The sequence below is a fragment of the Hemiscyllium ocellatum genome, chromosome 7 (assembly GCF_020745735.1).
Source record: "Hemiscyllium ocellatum isolate sHemOce1 chromosome 7, sHemOce1.pat.X.cur, whole genome shotgun sequence".
Taxonomy (NCBI): Eukaryota; Metazoa; Chordata; class Chondrichthyes; order Orectolobiformes; family Hemiscylliidae; genus Hemiscyllium; species Hemiscyllium ocellatum.
This window is the reverse complement of record NC_083407.1, coordinates 61,582,732-61,605,763: the sequence shown is the minus strand read 5'-3', so window position 1 is coordinate 61,605,763 and position 23,032 is coordinate 61,582,732. Positions and strand designations below refer to the sequence as shown.

Below are 23,032 nucleotides of genomic sequence, written 5' to 3'. Positions count from 1 at the left end.
CCTGTTCCTTGGATGCTATCTGATCTGCTGCGCTTTTCCAGCAACACATTTTTAAGATCTGCAGTCCCAGTCTAACATTCAGAGAAGGAGGGTTCTGATCCCTCACAAATGTCACTTCTATCATCCTTGTCTGGTCTGACTCGCATGTGATATGATCTCTGCATAATTTAGAGATCAGCAAGTAGGCAATGCCTCCATCCTCGAAAAATAACAATAAAACTGTAATTGTAATTAAAGGTTGCCTTTATAGCTGAAACGGTTCAGCTATCTCCCCACAAGAGGTAGGACAAATCATGGATCCGAGAAAGAGATGTAAATGACCGATGTCAAGTCTCTCATATAAGAGAGAACCAGGCTGAAGACAGATGGTTCAAAGAGAGAAAGGATTTAATAGGGGCAAAGAGTGAGCATTTGAAGATGTTGGCAGTAAATATAGGTAATTCAAAAAACTTGCATATCCATGCAAGAGGTGTACAAAGTATAGTTGCGGTTATCATGATTTAGAAGTAAACTGAGAGAAAGATAGTGAGAAACTGTAAGAGAAAAGACTGGTGGAATGGATTATTGGATCATTGGCTATATTATTTACTGTGTGGAGTTTTCAGATGCTCCCTGTGTCTGCATGGATTTCCACTGGGATGCTCTGGTTTCCGCCCAAAATACAAAGATGAGCAGGTTAAATGGATTAGCCAGAGTAAATGCAGGGTTATGGGAATGGGACGAAGGCTGCATGGAATGCTCTTAGGAGGTTTGGTTCTTATTGATCAAGTGGGCCGAATGGCCTCCATCTGCAATGTAGGGATTCTATGATTTAAAAAAAATAAATGTATAGAAGAATGAATTGATACATTTGAGTAGGAAAAATAAGGCGAGACAATATAAACTAAAATGTATAATTCTGAAACTGATGCAGAGCCACAAAATCTTGTGCTGTGTGTGTACAAATTCTTTAAGATAATAGGACATTTTGAGAAACGTGCATACGAGGTCCTGATTTTTATAAATGGAGGCATATAATAAAAACAAGGAGATTATGATGAACCTTTATAAAACGCTTGGTTTATTTTCAACTGGAATATTGTGTGTATATCACACTTTAGGGAGAGCATGAAGGCTTTAGAGTGTGCAGGATATTAGAATGATTCCAGGAATGAAGGACTTCAATTATGTGGATAGAGTCAAGGAGCTGTGCTGGTTCTGCTTAGATGAAAGTTGAAGAGATTTGCTCAAATCATGAGGGCTACCCAGGATAAAACAGGAAACTGTTTCTATTCACAGAACAGTCAAGATGCAGAAGATGCCAATTTGAGGTGTTTGGCAAAAGAAATAAGAGTAATATTTGGTTAATAACTTTGGTGATAGAACTTGATCTTTTGGGCTAGAGGAGCCATTGATTGAGCCACTGGATTCAGAATCCAGTAGAAAAACACCTACTAGACTAATCCATGAGAAACCTCATGTTTCCTTTTTCTGTCTTGATTGTTAATTTTATTGCCATTTTATGTCGGATTTTCAACTCTTCATGGAAGTTGACAACATAGATTTTATAAGACTGAGGTGCTGCAGGACATCAGGTGGTAGCTACTAGGAACGTGCTGCCAAGGAAAGTGAAAGACTCAGATACATTAACAAGTTTAAGTGCATCTATACGGGCATGTGAACAGGCAAGGAATAGACGGATACAAATCATGTGCAGCAGATGCGATTAGTTTAGAATGGCATCATGTTCAGTACAGACATGGTGGGCTGAATAGCCTGTTGTATGTCTATCACAGTAACTCACCCAATTAGGAGGTCTGTTTTCATGCTGGGGCTTGTGCCTTTCTTTTTTCCAGCTGTTTTCGTGGCTGCAATTGATGCTAATCAATGCCATCTGTAACTTGACTACTTTAAGATCCATATTGTTCTCACTTTAACAAGGTGCTAACAGCTGAAGGAATAAATGAGTCTTCCCAAAATAGCTAGCATGCTTTATGCATTAAGAGCGGTTAGTATTAATTTGTGGTGTAGAGCTGTTCACCTTACATGTGGGTGGTATTGGTGGTGTTACCTATATTCTTGTAGTTTTTCCAGCTTGTTTTCTTATAGCTAACATGCATTCCCATAATGATTGCTACAGTGTTGTAATTATATTGGAATGTGGTAATAGTACCTAACCTAATTACCCCACTGAAGCTCATTCTATTATATGAATTATATTTAATAAAAATTGTTAGCTGAAACAATTTCTTTGTTGGAAATGATCAAAATTATTGCCAACTAAATGTAAAAAGTATTTGCAATATGTTTCAAAAATATTCAGACTTCTGCATTATTAAATGTCTTTCACAGACCGAATCAGCAGGGGAGAACTGGATTTCCACTTCACTGTGTCAGAAATGCTGATACACAAAACATAATCTTAAGATCCATTGAAAGGACATTTGGCAGCCATCATGGATAATTCAGATATCAAACGATCTATAAAAGTACATGTTACAAAGAAGTCTAATAGCATTTCATCTTTAAGAAGAAAAAATAATTGTTGCATTTTGTCAGCAAGAGCTCTTGGTTTGTATGGAAATGAAGATGGTTCAGTGCTCAGAAAAAACTTGATTATCCTCCGTCAGTTAGTATGTCAGGTAAGTTGTGTTTATTGTACAGAATGTTTACTCAGGATTTTGCATTCTGCATGCACTTTCTGTTTTGCACTTAAACATCTTTATATTATCACACTTTGATAGCAATAAGGGAATACAAATTAACTTTGAAGAATAGAGGAGGTCATTGTTTTACACCTGCTTATGAATCAACAGCATAGAAAAATAAATACAATGTTTTAGTGATTGGGACTACTTAAACTTGAGCTATAGATGTAAAATTACATATGTAATTTAAGTAACAGAAGAAACTATTTTCTTTATACATGGGGATGTTGTGAAGCTTTGAAGTATACAGCTTGTGCAGCTGGTTAAATAGGCAAAAACAATCAAGTTTTAAGAATAGATTAGATTGGTGATTTGAGATGAATAAAGGAACATCCGAAGAGGGCAGCCTCATGAGCTAGGACAACTATTTATGGAAAAACTGATATGTCTTGGCCTCTTTCTGTACTATAAATTTGATGTAAGTTAAACACAAGTAATTGTACTGATCAAAACCAAGAAAAGCAATAAGAAAATCCCCAGCGAGGAACTACTGAGAATTTGGAAACTAATCCAGAATAATCTTTACTATTAGTACTAAAAGGAACTAGATGAATTATTTAACACCCCTTTGAAAACTTCATCTGCCTTCTCCCCCTCACCAACTGGAAATTTTAATATCCAAAATAAAAGCTTTTAACAAACTAAAATGTAAGTGGCTAAATGTATCTACTGGAATGAACTTTGCATAACTTTATTAAAGTGTTTCAAGTAAAGTTTAGCTATGTCCAAACATTGGTGGAAACAGAGCAACTTTTGTGAACTGATTTAGAAGAGCCCATTTGCTGATTTGAGAAAAAGAGATGATGAATATGAGGTATAATCTATGCTATATGTGTACTGAGAATTTTTTAATGTAGTACTAAACCTCTTTTAGGGTTTCATACCTGTTTGGAATCAATTTCTAACATAATTGCCAAGTTTTGGTTTTAAGGAATTGTAAATACTGGAATTGATTAGTTAATTTGTGTGTTAAACTTTGAATACCCTTCTATTATTTTGCATTGTGATGCAATGCTACTTCCTAAATAAAGTTTAAAAAGCCTTTAGAAAATGATCTAGCATTATTAATATATATTTCAGAAATCTACAACTTTTGAGTGTGTTTGGACAAAACAATCAAATTCACCAGTGGTCTATGAAAAAGGAAGGATTTACTTTGATAACTACAGAAGTTGTTTTTGTAGGTAAGTCAAATATCATTAACATAAAATGATGAGAAAGTTTGGTCACACCACCTTACATAATTGCGTGAAACTGTTACCATATAGATATGGCTTGAAACCATAACCCCAACCAAGTGGAGATTGCCTAGAGTCCTATGCTATTGTAGCAGTATGCTATAGACAACTAAGCAATCCCACACAAAATGGATCATATCAAAGCTCTGCAATCCTGTTACGTTCAATTATGAATGCTGGTGGACAATTCAACAATTAATTGAAGAATGCGGCTGCACAAATATTTGATCCTGAATAATAGGAGAGCCCACAATATCAGTAGAAAAAACATGGCTGAATACTTGTAACATTCATCAAACTGATGATCCACCTTGGCTTTCTTTTAAGATCCCACAGCATTACAAAATCCAGTCTTCAACCAATTAAATTAGCTCCATGTCATGGCATGAAAGAACTGAATTCACTGGTTACAGAAAAGGCTAATGGCCTTGACAATATCTGGCTCTAGTACTAAAGTTGTGTGCTCTAGAACTAACTGTGCCTCGATCCAAGCAGTTCCAACACAATGTTGACAATTGCCCAGATATATCCAGTCCACAAAAAGCTGGACAAAACCAATTGGTCAACTTCTGTTCAAACAGCCTACTCCCAATCATCTGCAAAGTAATAGAAATTGCTGTTGAGAGTGCGAGTGATCACTGACTGAACAATAATCTTGAATTTTGTTAGGGCTTTTCCACACTTCATTAACGCTTTGGTTTAAACATGAGATAAAGAGCTGAATTCCAGAGGTGGAAGGAGGAAGAGACAAGCTTGCTCAGTTTGATGCAGAGTCTGAGATGTGAGAAAATCTGTTCCTGCAATACCTTTCATTCACAGCTGCCTTATCACTAATTATTTCTTCCCTATCAGCTGTAAGTGTATCAGCAATGCTGTAATGGGTAGTCCGTATACCGTCTGGGTAGTCCGTATACAGTCTTCCACACATTGTAAAGGCATAAATCATGTCTCTCAGCTAGACGTTGCAGCCCATCAACTTTTGTGTTCCAGCAATCATTCTGTATTTCCCATAAAACGTGCTGTGTTTGGAATTTTTGTAGATACGATGCTTAGATGTTGACTGTGGAGCTAATAGAAAACTTGCATAGAATCATGTAACACAGCAACAGATACCTCAGTCTAACTTGTCAACCTTTAGATTAGATTCTCTACAGTGTGGAAACAGACCCTTTGGCCCACCAAGTCCGCACCGACACTCCGAAGAGTAACCCACCCAGACCCATTTCCCTCTGACTAATGCGCCTAACACTACGGGCAATTTAGCGTGGCCAATTCACCTAACCTTCACATCTTTTGACAGTGGGAGGGAAACCGGAGCACCCGGAGGAAACCCACACAGACACGAGGAGAATGTGCAAACTCCACACAGGCAGTCACCCGAGGCTGGAATCGAACCTGGGACCCTGGTGCTGGACCTAGTTTCCCAAACTAAGCTAGTCCCACCTAGCTGCTTTTGGCCCATCTCCCTATAAACTTTTCCTAATCATATAACAGTCTAAATGTTTTTTAAATGTTCCTCTGGCAGTTTATTCCACGTGTGAATCGCCCTCTGTGTGAAAAGCTTGCCCCTCATGTCATGTTTAAATCTATTTCCTCTCACCCTAAAAACATGCCCCCTAGTTTTGAACTCTGACACCCAAGGGAAAAGACCTTTGGTGTTCACCTTATCCGTGCCCCTCATGATTTCATAAACCTATATAAAGTCATCCCTCAACCTCCTACACTCCAACAAAAAACTGCCTGTCACTGCCTATCCAGCCTTTCGCTTCCATCCTGGCAGCATCCCAGTAAATCTTCTCCAAACCCCATCCAATTTATTAATGTCCTTCCTTTAGCAGGGTGACCATGTGCAAACTGGTTCTATTTGAGAGGATGGATGATTTATGATCAGTCTCATCAGGTTGGTCTTGGTGCTTCCATTTGATGAGAAGACTATCAAGTGTATGCTGCAGCTACAAAAACCTTTGTTTTCCTTACTTTTGTCCTTTTGTGTCAGCATTGGTCCTAAGCCAACTTTGCTGTATGAACTACCGAAACTTCACAAGTCTCAGAAAATTGAGGATGCATTACTTTGTGAATCTCCATTGGTGAGTTCCTAATTCTTCCTTTTATTAGGTACTAAGTTATTAAACTCTCTCATCAAGACTATAGTGTTCCTTTAGCTAGACTTCTTACAAACCTGTAACACAACCTCAGATATGAAAATGTGAAATACCCTTATTAGGTACATTTGAGAAGCCAGAGACTTCTTTGATTTTCTCTGTGGGGATACTTTAAGACTGAAAGGCCTGGCCAGATCCAAATTATGATTGAGCAATGCACCTTGTCAATGGAGAGATATAATTGTCATGTTGCTGCTGAGATTGGGGTCTTTTTGTTGCTATTGGAGATAGAAATTGCCCATTAGAGTTTTAAAAGTTATATTAATACCTGGCCCATCTCATTTCTGGTCTGTCTATTACTGACCTCCTCTTTAGGACTCCTCTACCAAATAGACAGCCTTTCAGAAAAATGGGTCGGAGGATGGGGATAACACTTCAGTCTCATTAAAGTAACTACAGTACATTGGCACCTAGACCAGTTCAAGATTATAGGGTAAACTCAGGGAATCCTGGGCAACAATGGTAAGGCACAGAACTGACATGATGATACTTAAGTTCTTTTTCTTTTAACCTGTGCTGTTACGTGTTCCCTATATATAGGCAGAGGAAAATTTAGTAAAATTGCTGTGCCATTGAAATTTGTGTGACCACTTGTCATTCTTCTATTAAATGTTGTGGAAATAACTAAATTGTTTTAACAATCAGTAGGTGTTTTATGAACAATATATGAAATTAGCAAATTGTTTTAAAATGAATAAAACTGTTTAAGTTAAGGCCATTTTTATGCCATACTGTGGATGCTTGATTAGCATGATTTGCAAGAAAATGAAAAATGGTATTGAGCCCATTCAAATTACTAACGGAAAGAGGGACTGATCATTTTTGAGACAATACTTCAATTTTCATTTTGCACCAGAACCAAGTCTAAGTCTTAACACTTAAATGGGATCATGCTCAGTTTATATTGTGCTGGGATAAAAATAAGTTAATTCTTTGAGGTTAGTGGCAGTTTGATCTTTGTTTCTTAGATCTTCAATTGCAGCTCAGAAAGAAACTTCAAAGTGGAAATAATTATTAGCCTTGCAGTGGTCATATATGAGATATGCCTTGAAGTTTCACAGTGGAAATGCAGTATACAGATGTTTAATGTGTACTTCACATATTCCTGTGCTACTTAGTTCCATGAACATAGACATAGAATATAGAAAAGTACAGCACAGAACAGGCCCATTGGCCCATGATGTTGTGCCGAAGTTTAATCCTAATATAAAATATAGTAACTTAACCTACGCATCCCTCAACTCATTGCTATCCATGAGCATGTCCAGCAGTCGCTTAAATGTCCCTAATGACTCTGCTTCCACCACCACAGCTGGCAACACATTCCATGCATTCACAACTCTCTGTATAAAGAACCTTCCTCTGATATCCCCTCTATACCTTTCTCCTAATATCTTAAAGCTGTGACCCCTCGTACCAGTCAATCCTGCCCTTTGGAAATGTCTCTGGCCATTGACTCTATCTATTCCACTCATTATCTTGTATACCTCGATCAGGTCTCCTCTTTTCTTCCTTCTCTCCAGAGAGAAAAGTTCGAGCTTATTCAACCTTTCTTCATAAGGCAAGCCCTCCAGTCCAGGCAGCATCCTGGTAAACCTCCTTTACACCCTCTCCAAAGCCTCTGTATCATTCCTTTTAATAGGGCAACCAGAACTGGACAGAATATTCCAAGTGTGGTCTCACCAGGGGTTTGTAGAGCTGTAGCAAAACTTCGCGGCTCTTAAACTCAATCCCACTTTAATGAAAGCCAAAATACCATATGCTTTCTTAACAACCCTATCAACTTGGCTGGCAACTTTGAGAGATCTATGCACTTGCACACCCAGATCCCTCTGTTCCTCCACACTGCCAAGAATCCTGTCTTTAATCCTATATTCAGCATTTGATTTCGACCTTCCAAAATGCATCGCTTTGCACTTATCCAGGTTGAACTCCATCAGTCATTTCTCAGCCCAGCTCTGCGTCCTGTCTATGTCACGCAGCCTGCAGTAGCCCTCAATACTATCAATGGCACCTCCAACCTTTGTGTCATCTGTAAATTTACTAACCCACCCCTCAATCTCCTCATCGAAGTCATTTATAAAAACTACAAAGAGCAGTGGCCCAAGAACTGAGCCCTGTGGGACCCCACTCAACACTGTCCTCCAGGCAGAATACTTTTCATCTACAACCTCTCTGTTTTCTGTCAGCCAACCAATTCTGAATCCAGGTAGGCAATCTCCCTGTATACCATACTTCCTGATTTTATGAATGATCCTACCATGGGGAACCTAATCAAATAGGAGAAAGTGAGGACTGCAGATGCTGGAGATCAGAGCTGAAAATGTGTTGCTGGAAAGGCGCAGCAGGTCAGGCAGCATCCAAAGAGCAGGAGAATCAGGAAGGGCTCCTGCTTGAAGCGTCGATTCTCCTGCTCCTTGGATGCTGCCTGACCTGCTGCGCCTTTCCAGCAACACATTTTCAGCTCGAACCTTATCAAATGCCTTGCTGAAGTCCACATGCACCACATCCACTCCTCGACTTTCGTCGACCTGTCTTGTCACCTCCTCGAAGAACTCTATAAGATTTGTGAGGCATGACCTGCCCCTCACAAAGGCATGCTAACTGCCTTTAATCACACTATGCTTTGCCAAATAGTCATAAATCCTATCCCTCAGAACTCTTTCCAAACCTTTGCTGACCACAGACGTAAGACTGACTGGTCTGTAATTGCGAGGGATTTCCTTATTGCCCTTGAAAAGAAGAACAACATTCGCCTCCTTCCAATACTCCGGTATAACTCCCGTGGAGAGTGAGGAGGCAAAAATCCTTGCCAGCGTCTTAGTAACCTCCTTTTTCTCTTCCCGGAGCAGCCTAGAATAAATCTGGTCTAGCTGTGGGGACTTATCAATCTTAATGTTTTCCAAACTTTCCAGCACATCAACTTCATCAGTCTTGATCTGGTCAAGACTGTATCCCAGCTCCTCAAAGATTTCATTCACAACAAGGTTCCTTTCCTTGGTGAAAACCGAAGCAAAAAACTTATTTAGGGCTTCCCCTATCTGCCCAGACTCCACACACAAGTTCCTGACGCTATCTTTTTTTGGCCGTATCTTCTCGTTGATCATTCTCTTATTCCTCACATGTGAGTAAAATGCCTTTGGGTTCTCCCAAATCCTTCTTGCCAAGCCCTTTTCCTGGCCCCTTCTTGGTTCTCCTCAGTCCATTTCTGAGCTCCTTTCTAGCAAGTCTGTAATCCTGTAAAGCTGTGCTAGATCCTTGCTTTCTCCACCTTACATAAGCTGCCTTCTTCCTTTTGATGAAAAGCTCCTCTGTTCTCATAATCCAAGTTTCCTTAATCTTATCCCTTCTTACCTGTCTCAGAGGAACAAATTTGTGCATCACTCGCAACATCTGCTCCTTAAACAGCCTCCACATGTTTGCTGTGCCCTTTCTGTAGAACAATTGCTCCCAGTCTGTACTTCCCAACTCCTGTCTGTACTTCCCAACTCCTGTCTGATAGCGTCATAACTTCCTTTTCCCCCAATTAAATATCTTCCCTCGGTAACTGCTCTTTTCCCTCTCTAAGGCTATGGTAAATGTGAGGGTGTTGTGATCACTGTCACCGAAGCGTTCTCCCACCGTGAGATATGACACCTGGCTTGTTGCCGAGCACCAAATCCAAAATGGCCTCTCCCCTCGTTTGTCTGTCTACATACTGAGTAAGGAAACCCTCCTGAACACACCTGACAAAAACGGCTCCATCCAAACCATCTGCACTAAGGAGGTTCCAGTCGATATTGGGAAAGTTGAAATCACCCATAACAACAACCCTGCTACTTCTGCATTTTTCCAGAATCTGCCCGCCTATGAGTTCTTCAATGAAGATGTCATTTCATTTCTAAAGGGTGAACAAGTTCTCTAAGATTGAAAATAGAGAGTGTAGATTAATACGTTTGATATTCCATGGTTTTATTCTATGTTTATTTGTGTTTACTTGTTCATCTGAACCAGAAATGCTGTAACCTGAAAGGCTGTGAATCGGGTGCTGGGAAGTGGGATGAGAATGGGTGGCTAGTTAATTCAGGCAGCATTGACACACACACTGAATGGCCTCTTTTTGTGCTGTAACTTTCATATGCTTCTCTTCTGTTGTTAGCTTTCATTATTTAGTGGTTCTGATACATTGACATGGCTCATCACAAATACATTTTCAACACTTAGAGTGGAAATGTTAGAAACCAGTTTCTTTGTGTGATTTGGCCACTTATGGAACTCTGTAACTATGAATTAATTAAAAGTTTAATGTCAAGGAGAAAATATGATTGATCAGTTGCAAAAGGTGACAATAATTATGTTACTTAGTTTTCCTACTGTTCCATTTATCACAACTTCTCCATTAATGCAAAATCCGTATAAATTATGAGTAATGTTTTGACAACCAACTTTGACTGACAAAGGACATGTAATATTTATATCACATCGTTTTTTTTATTATTTGTTTGTGGTATATGGATGCTGCTGGCTAGGCCAATGTTTATTTCCCACTCCTGACTGACTTTGAGAAGGTGGTGGTGAGCTGCTTTCTTGAACTGTTGCAGTCCTTGGTGTGTAGGTACACAGGAAGGGAGTTCCAGGGTTTTAACCAAGTGGCACTGAAGAAATAGCAGTATAGTTTCAAGTGGATTGGAGGAGAATTTGTAAGTGGTAGCAATCACTTGTATCTGTTTTCCTTGTTCTTCTAGCTGGTAAATATTGTAGATTTGAAAAGTGTGACTGAAGGAGTCTGGGTAAGTTATTGCAGTGTATTTTGCAGACGGTGCACACTGCAGCTATGGTGCTGTAAGAGTGAAGGTAGTGAATAAAATGACACTCCAGGGGGCAGCTTTTTCTTGGATGGTTTTGAGCTACTTCAGTGTTATTGAAACTGCACCCATTAGGCAACTGGAGAGTATTCTATCACACTCCTGATTTCTGCGTTGTAGATGGTGGGCAGTTGCTGAGATGAGTTACTCCACTTTGAACTGCTCTCATAGCCACAGTTCATTGTTTGGTCAGTGATGATCAATGTAATGACAATCTTAAACAAAAGAATATCCAAATGCCTGCCCTTTTATCTTCAACAACATCGCTGTCAAGTAGCAAACTGTCAGTATCTTTGGGAAGAAAGGGTGAATTGGTGACAAGACTTTAATAAGTATGGAATGGATATTATTTGTGGAACTTTTGAGGCACAGCGTTGTTATCTTGAATTTGCAGTTGTACATTTTGTTATCAGTATTGATGGTCCTTCATGCCCATCGTCCTTTCTGCATCTTTAAAAACCTTGGATTTATTCTGAATATTTTTACTCGACTGAATAATGCACAAAGTGGTATGGCTACAACAGAATTGTGGAGAGATTCTAGGAAGATGGGGTAATATTTGAAAGCAGTAATATTTATTGACTTATTCTTTTTCACCCTTGACCCACTTTTCCAAAGCCTTGTCATCTCTTTTTTTTCCCTAAACCCCACCATAACCAGACCATGTCACCTCGTTGCCACATGATTTCATATGTGTTTTACTGTAACAGTGGCTTTCTGTTAGGATTCTTTTGTTTGTATGAAGTTATAGTGTATAAACATTAAATTTTAAATCATTTTCAGAATTCAATTTTTTTTAACATTTAAGGGAGAAATGTTGCCCAAACCATCAGACCATGTACCATCACTCCTCGCTCTGACTGCAAACAACTGGCTCATTCGTATGTCAGTTAAGACTGCAGAAATTCTAGAAAAAATCTACCTCTCGTCTCAGTGGAAATTCAGGTATTCAAACTATCGTTTCTTGTAAAAGATTTGTTTGAGTGATAAAGCATAATTTGTTTCATTATGCAGTCCAATATTTGCTGTTGTAGAATAGCTTACCATTTTTTCTACTTCTTTTCTTCAAATTTAAAAATAAGGAACATTTCATAGGTGCTTGTGGAGTCTTTATTCATTTGTGCCAATTCAAATACGTACATAGAAACAGTCTATTTAACATAGCACAGAATGAAGCCATTCACTCACCATGTCTATGCAGGCTCTTTGAAAGAACTATTCAATACTCTGACTCTCCTGGGTGCAATTTACCCTTTTAAGTATATCAGTTCCCTTCTGAAAGTTATAGATCTGCGTCCAGTGCCTGTTCACGTGTGTGTTCCAAATTGCTGTTTGAAAATAAACTTCTTTGTACTTTGCCGAATAACTTTAAATTTTTGACCGCCCCTTCCTGACATTTCTGTCAGCGGAATCAGTTTCCGTCTAACTTACCACATCAAAATCCTTCTATTAAATCTCCCTTTTACCTTGTTTGCTTCATGGAAAATAACTCCTGTTTCTTTCATTTCTTCATGTAAATGAATTCGTGCTTCCATTCTAATTAATCGACACTGAACCCTCTTCCAAAGCTTTGCTGTTCTTCCTATATTGTGGTGTCCAGACTTAGCCACAATACTCTGAGTAAGACCTGGTGAAACTGAGAGAACAAAAAACAATTAAAGACATAAAATAGACAAAGAGATCAAACTGAGAGCATAAACCTTTGATCTGAATAGCTTGCTTCTACATAACAACAACATTTGGCGAAGAGATGGCAGCAACATTACTTGTGTAAACAATGTATTAGAAAAAAATATAGTAAAGAAAGCAGCTACTATGATTCCATACATCATAAAGGATATAGGGAGCAATTTTACCTTTTTTGAAATGTGTTGGGGTGGGCATGTTGGTGCCTAACATGCCAACCTCAGTGCTGAGAATATGCAACTAATTCTGCTCCATTCAGCTTATTAAATGCTGGCACGTAAGCATGGGTGAGTTTCCCAGCCTATTGCAGACCTTCTTACTGTTTTTGAGATTGGCTAGCAGCTTCTGGAACCTAAAGACAACTGGTTGAGTCCTATTCCTTGGTGGATCCATTGACAGGAAGCCAAGTCTATGTTTAGGGAGAAGGGAGTTGGAGTCAAAGGCTGGTGTTGGTTAGCCCGCTGATTGGGCAACTGGAGGCCTCTCCACCAACCCAATAGTCAAGTTATCCTTTGAAACTGGTCATCAATCCCACACGCCTGGAAAGCAGGTAATCAGGGAGGTGGTGAATTGAGGCCTGTAAGTAACCATTAATTGAGTAATGAAGGACCTTAATTTGTGGTGGGTCAAATACATCACGGACCTTATCACTCTGTCTCTCTCTCTCTCTCTCTCTGTTTCTCTGTCTGTCTTTCTGTCGCTCTCTATCTCTCTGTCTACAGGAAAACTCGACCAATTATTTTCCCTTCTGACACCCTCAATGGAGGGGAAAGTTTCAGCCATAGACTGAATTCATGAAACTATACATAAGTTAATTAAGCATAAGTGGTAACAAAAAAATTAAGGAATCATTGGTACAGATGTAATAATAAAAACTAGAAACTGAAAATACAATGGAGATTATTTTCAATGGAGAGTGCTATGCTCAGCCAACCGTTTAGAATTTTACAAAGAACTAACAGATTAAACAAGGATAGTGTAGTGGATGTAATAAATTTGAATTCTAAAATAACCTTTGATAAGTTCCACATAATAGAGTTGACTTAGGGTCAGTCTATATTGAATCAGAATGGTACTTGTGGCACAGAGGTAGTGTGACTTCCTCTGGGCAAGAAGGTCTGGTTCAAGTCCCATCTGCTCCATAGATGTGTCATAACATGTCGGAATAGATTGATTAAAAATGTCTGTATGGAATCAGGCAAAACGTGGCAGAGTTAATAGCAAGATTTCTACAAGCAGAAACTGAATGTAAAGGTTAAGCTCAGCTATACAGACTGGCAAAAGATGCTTTCCGTTGCTTCTAGGAATCCAGCTGTTGATGATTCATGTTAATGGTTTAGCAAAACAAGCTGAAAATCTGTGAAGATAATAGACCAAAGTGTGACAAAATGGTGCTCAAGATAGTCCTTAACTGACAAGTGAGTTTTGATCAAATATGGGTGAGACAGATCATTTTGGTAGATAAGTCAAAGCTGCCATCTACTGCTGGATATTAACATTCTTAATGGACAAAAGAGCAAAGAGATCTTGGGTTATGGGGTACATAAATAACCAAAACTACCAATGCAAGTTAATTAGACCAAGCAAACCAATCACTGAGTTTCATTGCTAGAGGAATAGAACTTAAAAACAATAAATAATGCAAACTTTATAAAAGCTTGGGCTACAATTGGAAACAGAGATACATATGTATGTAGAGTATATAGAGTCAGTAAGGCTCTGTGGTACAGTGGTAGTGTCCCTGGTAGAGCCTACATTCATGTCATCTTCTTCTGAGATGTGTCATAACACACCCAAACAGGTTGATTTAAAAATACATAGATGACAGTTACTTTACTATGCATCATGCATAGTGTTAAAAAGAATGTAGAGGTATTGGAGAAGGTGCAAAAAAAGATTTACAAAGATGATACTAGAATTGAGAGGTTACAAATGTTAGGAATAGGCAAGGTAAAAGATTTTGGTACTTGAGGGGAATTCAAATATAGGTAGAAATAAAAACAGAAAGAAGCTGTTCCCTAAGAAATACAATGGGGGATTCAGGGAAAAAAAGCTTATTTACCCAACAGATGCTCAATATATGAAATGTGCTACCACATGGAGTGTTACGACATGGGCAGTGAACACTTCTGTTAATTAGATCAAACATCCAGAAAAGCTCACCTTGCCTCATAATCTGTTAAAATAGAGAACTCCCAAATTCCAGTATTTAAAGAAAATAATATAAATTTATTCTTTAATTCTAAAAGTGAACATTAAACGACAACTATTTACAACTGTTAGCTCCCCTTTCTCTTAACTGCTTATTACCTGCCTCCAACTCTATAACAATATACTGTTCGAATAAAACACTTATTAAAATTACAGAAACTTAATTTCAAAACCATTCTGTGGCCACTGCCTTCAGTGTCTTTCTTCTTCTGGTTGAAGATCTCCCTTGATCGTCTTCTTTCTTTTTACTGTGAAGATGTTCCATATGAAAAGGTACCTTTTGATCGAGAATGTTTCAATGTCTTGGGTTTCTCTCAATGGCAGTTGTTTCTGTCTGATTTTCAAACAGCCTGCCTTTTTTATATCCCTAACATTGAATCATCTCATTGGTTCGATGTTGGCAAAACAATAAATTCAAACGCGATTGGATTGTAGTATCTGGGGTATTATTTAAACTGATTAAATTCAAATTGTTGTCAAAACAGCAATCAACCAACTCAGGTATGTATTTCACAGCCAAATGTTACATATTTTCAATTTTCCAGTATACTCTGAGACTGCTGTTGTAAGCTGTCAGTGCCGAACAGCATTCACTCTCTCTTAAATACAGTACGCACCTTCAACTTCATAACTAAAGTAATTGAAACACATAGCCTAGATGCAGTAAGGGGAAGCTAGATAAATACATGAGAAAGAAAAGAATAAAAGAGCATGATTTAAAGCAATGTTTCCCAAACCTTTCCCCACAGTGACTTCAGTTCAAGTCTTGAAAATTCTTGTGATACCAGTCAGAACTGATGTCTGGGGAGGGAGGGTATGGGTGAAGGTGTCTGTTAGTATGTGAGCACAGCTGTTGTAATGGAATCAGCTCCATAGTGGCCGTTGCTGCCTTGGAGTTCATAACCTTGTGTAGGGTCTCAACTTCCACTTCAGAAAGCCTTACTGTAAAGGTTAAACTAACAGTGATGGGAGGAAGCTTTTGAGGATCTAACATCAACATGGACTAGTTGGGCCAAATTGCCTACTTGTGTTTCAGACTCTGTATAATTTGATGTTCTATGATGTTTGTACAATTAATTATAATTAACAGGTATTTGACTTGGGACGATACTCAAGAGACAATAGTAGCCAAGACTACACAGAATAAAGTTACAGCTGTAGCTAGAGCGGTGAGTTGTGGCGATGATCTACAGTGTGGAGGTGATGATTTAAGTGCAATCTTGGTATAAAACTACACTGAATTTTCTGGAATTCTCTGCTTCTTGGTGTTGCTAATTAGCTGCTGTTAATAGTCAACATTCATTTTGAACATGCTTGGAGGAAAGACTTTTGAAATGACTAAGTTGTGAAAGACATTTTTTTTGTTTTTGCTGTAGTGCTACTTATGTCTTTCTGCAGATGAAGATTAACAATGTTGTTAGCAATTCTCTACAAAGCATTTGCTACCTATAATTGCAATATGCACTCAATAAATATCACTTAATTTTGATGAATACTGGCTACTGCGTCAATTTAATGGCAGTTTTTTTAATGCAACCCATTTCAGAAAATTGGTAAATTTCCAAACGAGAACGAGAGTTGTTCTTTGGCAGTATTCGACCAATTCGTAATGATTACACCAGAATGTTTAATCCTCATGTGCGGGGTGGTAACAAACAATGAGTAACATTAAACAATACCTTAAGGAAATCAACTTGGCAAAATGTTTTAAATAGATTAATTAATTTGACCAAATTGCTTTTAAGCTATCTGCAGAGAAAGCACATTTAGACTTTTTTTTTGCATCAGGGAACTACTTTGCTTCCAACTAGGGAATCTATCACTACTTTGAAATTACTGGATGAGGTATTGCAGGCTATAGTTACTCTTGTCACACTGTGGTGCAACTCATTAATGTACAAACGATTCTCATTACTTGGCCCTTGAAGGCATTCTTAAAAAGACCTTCCTTTTCTTCCTATTATCTGTTTGTGGTGTTTAATTTTAAACCTACGTTTGCACAGCTTATTTATTACATAAACTGGCTTTAGTTGTGCTATTAAAATGTTCTAGTTTTAAAGTAAAATAGCAGATAAATTATTATACAAGCTGACTGTACTAGAGTTATAACTCAGCACCCTTCACATTTTGTGTATATATCGCTTACTGTACCGAGAGTAGCAACATGGGGTTCAGTGAGCCAATACTTGTCGGGTATGCAGACAGCACATCTGCACTAATACTTAATTTAACTCCTGGTATGTTTAAAATACATTCAAGAGATCCCTTGTGATACCCAAATTGACATGACACTTGCAATGTTGAACCCAAATGAATTATCTGCCTGAGGATATTCTCTTTACTTCTCTTGGGACAAGGTGATCCCTGATTTAGAATTGTTGAATATTGGAATGTTTCTTGCTCTACAAAAATTGGATTGTTTTCTGTTTGCCTTACTTTAAATAACAATTGTTACTGTCTTTCAGGCTGGAATTCAACACTCAGTTCTTTTACATTTAGCTCTGTTCAGAGTTCTACCTCTTAGATTTGTAGGAATGCTGGCTATTGATAAAAATGTAAGTTTCTTTTTTTTGAAAGGATCTCTATATTGTAATTTGCATTAATTACATCAAAACTACTTCCTGCACGTTTTCTGTCCCTGATTTAACAATTACCCCAATAACCGAATTGTTTAGATCTGAGAATCCATAAAACAGTGAATTCTCAATCTATGTAAAACTAGCTTTTCTCCCTATATCTTCTCATGTATGTCATGTATTTGTCATGAATAGGATTTCATCCAATTTATGGCTTGTCTGCAGCTCTCAGTAGTTTGTGCTGACCATCTGCACATACAAATCGTTTATATTTGGCTGATTTTTATTCTGTGCGTGTGGACTACACACTCTGAGCTACCTCTTGTGGTTAGACCTTGATCCTAGCAGCTGGACCTGACTCATTTCTGAGAAATAAATTGTCATTCAGTTATTTCGTGCATGCTCTCCGTCTCATCTCATTGAGACTCAAGTCTACCGCCTCAGACTGCCCATATCCACCTCTCTCACATCAAGACTTGGAGTTCCTCACTTCATTATCATTTGCTTCTACGTTACTGAATTGTTTAAAAAAACTTGTTATTCTGCATGGTCTTTTCAATTTCACCTTCAGGTGACTGTCTATGTCTATGTGTGGAGTTTGCAAATTCTCCCCATGTCTGCATTGGTTTTCTCTGTGTGCTCTGGTTTCCTCCCAGTGTGCAGGTTGGGTGGATTGGCCATGCTAAATTGCCCCTGGTGTCCAGGGATGTGCGAGCTAGGTGGATTATGGGAAATGCAGGTTTACTGCGATAGGCTAGGGGGGTTGGGTCTGAGAGGGACAGTGTTTGGAGGGTTGATGTAGACTCAATGGCCCTGCTTCCATACTGCAGGGATTCTATGATTTTATGATCAGATTTCTTCCCTAAAGGAAGTTAATAAACAAGATGGGCTTTTACAACAATCGATGATAATGTCATGGTCGCCATTAATGAGACTAATATCTGATCAAGATTTATGAATTATACTTTAAATTCCATCAGCTGGGAAAATTAATTTGAAACTCTGTCCCCAGAGCTTCAGCCTGGCTTTTAGATTATATAGTGATGTTATCATTATGCCACTGCCTGCATTCAAATAGTCAAGTGACTTAGCGAACCACTGCTCACGCTGACTGAAGGACCTCAAACTAGAGGTTCTACTATACATTTTTGGGTTTCCTTAGATTGTCTAGAACATTGAGTTGGATAAACTATTGTTTTATGATATGATCGGTGCCACTTGCAGTCTATAAAATTTCAAGATGAAATCATTAGTCTTATGTTTGTAAGTATGGAATAACAATGTGGTAAATTAATATTGAGTTTGTTCAATAATGTAGGTTGTCTTTGGAAGATTGTGCATCAGTTTGCAACAGTGAATTGATATTAGACAACCTGAAAGTTACCTTAAAAAGAAAGGTGCTGTTGAAACTTTTCATTTTATATTTAACAGGACATGAGCAAGATTGTAAATTTCAAAGGGAGTGAGAAATTGTACTTTGAGAACAGGATGTTGCTTGGTTGATTCTTGATTGTTCTAGGTATTCAGATTAGATTACTTACTTACAGTGTGGAAACAGGCCCTTCGGCCCAACAAGTCCACACCGACCCGCCAAAGCACGACCCACCCATACCCCTACATTTACCACTTCTTCTAACACCACGGGCAGTTTAGCATGGCCAATTCACCTGACCTGCACATCTTTGGACTGTGGGAGGAAACCAGAGCACCCGGCCATGTTATGCCTGTATGTTGGACTCTAAGTCCCAACATTTGGCCGATCATATCAAACATCATGTTCTTTCAGTCAGTTGCAATAGGCAGATTACTGACAGTACACAGCTAGCCAGTGCTGTAAAACTCAAAATTTAGGGCAGAATATTGTTGGGATTTGAGCAATATGACTATGTGTGGTCAAATAAGATAACAAGTGCGGTGACACCCATCTCAACCATCTTTTATACTTTTTCCAAGCAGCATGGTGAAATTCTCCCTAGGTAGAGTGAGTTGCCAACTGACTGATTGATTATTGGTTGTTAAAATGCCTGCAAACAGCCCAATACGTCTCATTAATACTTAGCCTCCCAACTTAGCAAATCTGTCAAACGAAATGCGATGTTGGGACACACTGCATTCAGGGGCACGCATCCAATCCATGGATTGGACCACACTACATCTTTGGGCCCTGTTCTTGTTCTCATAGCACTCTCTGTCTCACGTTCTACCGAGATGCTCATAGCATCCCTGCTTTACATTGCCTTGTCTTGACCTTTTTGCACTTTTCTCCCTCAGGCAAAGATGCCAGGCTTATATTACTGTTACCTTGCTATGCTGATTAGTGCAGACACAAAGCTAGGAACCTTATCATAGTTGTCAGCAGGCCTCAGTCAAGGCAAGGGGTGGGGGTAGCCTTTGCTCAGGCATTTAGGATAGACAATAAATAGACAAATAAACACACCAGCCAGGGGTACTCACATCCCATAAGTGAATAATAAGATATTCAGTTTGCATGCAGACACCTGGTCCCCAGTCTATGAATATATATAACTTCTAGCAAATTAAGTGAGTCATATTGTGAGCCAGACTCATCATCTTAAATTAGTTGCTGGTGTAATTCCTCGACCGCCTGGGATTTTTCAGCAGGTGTTTCCAAATCACAGAATCACATCTTAAATTAGACATATTAGACTGAATCATTTTGGTTAAATCAGTGTTACATCATGCTTTTTTTGAAGGTTTCTTGCCATCAGTTTTCTCCAACTTCACCTCATTAATTTTCTACCATGTTCCTATGGCACCTCTCACTTCCAATTTCTATTCCTTTTTACTATGCACCATTCCTGGAACAAATCACCTCACAAATATCCCAGAATTCACCATCATCCCTTGCATCTATGCCATCTTTAAAAAGAAAATTCTGCATCTGGACAAGCGCTGACAGTCCAAAGCTGCCCTGGGTGATTCCTGATATTTGCCCTGGATGTGCTGGACAGGTGGAATTCAGTAGCCTGCTTTGTGGACAGGTCATGGAATTCCTGCTGGAGGGATAGTGCAGCTATGGAACTTTCTCCTCTCCTGGGACCAGTAGTGGAGGTCATGTCAGCCTGTTCAGAGGTTGCAATCCATGTTGAAGCAGTCTCAGCATCTGGAGGAATGCTCTGCTGTAGGAAGAAGGTCAACATCCTTCTCAAATCCTCCAGAGTAAGTGCCACCATCCACTCTCCAATACCCACACTCTACTGCTACATCCAACTCCCACCAAAACTCATGCTGTCACTCTCACTATTGCATGCAACATCTTCTGTTACTTGCTCACACTCACCAATACCACTAACATTGCATGGACTCTGTTGCTGCCCATTCATGCTGAGTATATCCCATCCTGCACTAACAATATTAGCTGTGTCACCCACTTTCATCTCCTGTAATATCTGCCTCTAATTTCATAAGGAAAATAGGGTGGAAAGGGTCAAGGCAATCGGGACTGGTATTGTAGGTTGCTCACATTCTGTGAGCTGCGTTCCTGAACCGTTAATCCTTATGCTTTAGGTAGAACCACAAAAGCTGTTTGGAAGGGAATTCCAGGATTTTGCCCCAGTGACACAGAAGGAATGATGACATATCCCGAAGTTTGAACGGTGAGTGGCTTGGAGCAGAACATGAAGGTGGTAGTGTTTCCAAGTATTTGCTGTTGTTGTCCCTCTAGATGGTAGGGGTCATTGGTTAGGAAGGTGCTGTCTAAGGAACATCCAGACATCATGGCTTTTTACGATTAAGCAAAAGAGAGAGGGACAGTGGTGCAATCTCCATGGTAACCCATTGGCAAATTTACTGCATGTGAAATTTGACATTCTTGCTTGTTCTAATGAGTCAGAAAATGTCAACAACCTGTGAATCTACATTCAGTATTGCTGAAAAATTCAATCAGGAGAAACTCCGCTGGTCTGTAAAAGTCTGTGGAGAGTGAAAGCAGAGCTAACCTTTAAAGTTCAGTGACACTTCTGAGTCCTTCAGACTCTTCATCTGAATAAGGGTCACTAAACTTGAAGCATTAACTCTCCACAAATGTTGTCAGATCGGCTGAGTTTCACCAGCAAATCTTGTTTGATCTCCAGCATCCCGTGTTCTTTGTTTTATTTTAGAATTCAGTGAGGTACTATTGAAGACTGACATTCCCACGATGCAGACAGAATTGAAAAGTTTGGGTTTTACATCAAACCGTACAATGGTTCTAGTGTGCGGTGAGGAAGTCTTCAGAATTACAAAGTGTTATACTGAGATAAATATGACAGTTTCTAATGGTCCTTAGGCTGGTAATGAAAAATTTCAAATTTAGCATTAAAGGGTTGGGTTAGAAGTCAGAAAAAAAAGAATTCACCCTAGAGTGTAAAAGCTGACATGGATCAGTTGAAATGAATAGTTTGTTTCTGTATAATTGTGGTTTACAATTCTATTGCAGCTGTTTAAAACATGTGACTATGTAATGTATGTTAACGACTTATGGGCGGTGGGTTGTATTTATACATTGACACTACATTTTCCAAAAGTATGTTTCTGGCCAAAACTAGGAGTCCATGAATTAAAGTTGTTTCAATTAGAAAACCAACTCAATTTTGCAATATTAAATACAACAATGAGTTCGACAAATAGTATGCCAAAATGTGACGCCCATGATTGATATAACATAGTAAAACTTTTTAATACTGTATTCTTCAACTTATAGATTTTTGGAAACAATGTAACCGATGCCACTGTTTCTCATGGTTTACTCATTGTGATGTACAGCGTGGGATTGGTCAAGCTTTACAGTTTGCAGTGGATTATTGAGAAGGTAAAATAAGAATACAGTGTATATTGGAGATTGCTGAATCTGTTGAGCATGAAGCATATTAGTTGGAACAGCTCTGCAATCTGAAAAATCATCGCTTTATTCATGAAGTTTACAACAATGATAATTTAACCACAGAGAGAGTTTTGATTGACAAGTGCAAAAAGCATAATCAGGGTAACAGGTGAATAAAGTGAGGTATTGTAGTAGTCAAGGGCAGATTAAACAAAGGTAAACTGATACCCTTCTGGATTGGACTTTGATATAAGAATCATTTCCCAAGGCGAAGTCGAAGAGCTAAAGAACTGAAAGTTGGGTCTTAATGAGAACAGGAAATGAAGTCAGGATACTTTTGATGGAAATTCACAACATTTGAGATGTAATAAATTTATGTCAATAAAATAGTGTCTCTTTTTTTCAAGTCTGTTTCTTGAGTTCTAGTAAGCACAAGACAAATGCTTCAACCTCTATCTCTTTTCAGCAACATTTAATTTAGTACAATTACAGGCTAATGCTATTAGAATATTGGATGCTCCTTTGACTTAAATGTCTCATTGGAAGAATATTACCTTCACCTTGGGCAGCACTACTTTTGGAGAATACTAGACTGTCAACTTTGTTTGTGCTTAAATTCCAAAATGCAACTTGAATCCACAACCTTCTGATTCGAGAGGCAACTGTGTTACTTATTCAGCCACGTTTCATGTATGTTAATAAGTGATTCCTTTCACTTCTAACCTTCAATTTCTTCCAGCACTTTATTGATATTTTACAATATATGTACTTTCTGGTTCCTTCTATGTTAAGAGTATGGTTCAACT

The 23,032-nt window shown here is 38.7% G+C and overlaps 1 protein-coding gene across 3 annotated transcripts in view; it reads left to right on the top strand.

The window, feature by feature from the left end:
• dcaf17 (ddb1 and cul4 associated factor 17) overlaps positions 1-23,032 on the top strand; it is a 51,014-nt gene that overhangs the window by 607 nt on the left and 27,375 nt on the right. For all 3 annotated transcript variants that reach the window (XM_060827258.1, XM_060827259.1, XM_060827260.1), the window contains 7 exons: positions 2,332-2,621; positions 3,768-3,871; positions 5,922-6,012; positions 11,740-11,876; positions 15,919-15,997; positions 17,294-17,383; positions 22,107-22,214. In XM_060827258.1, the coding sequence (XP_060683241.1) occupies positions 2,436-2,621; positions 3,768-3,871; positions 5,922-6,012; positions 11,740-11,876; positions 15,919-15,997; positions 17,294-17,383; positions 22,107-22,214 (795 nt within the window). In that variant the 5' untranslated portion in view covers positions 2,332-2,435. The remainder of the gene's footprint in view (positions 1-2,331; positions 2,622-3,767; positions 3,872-5,921; positions 6,013-11,739; positions 11,877-15,918; positions 15,998-17,293; positions 17,384-22,106; positions 22,215-23,032) is intronic.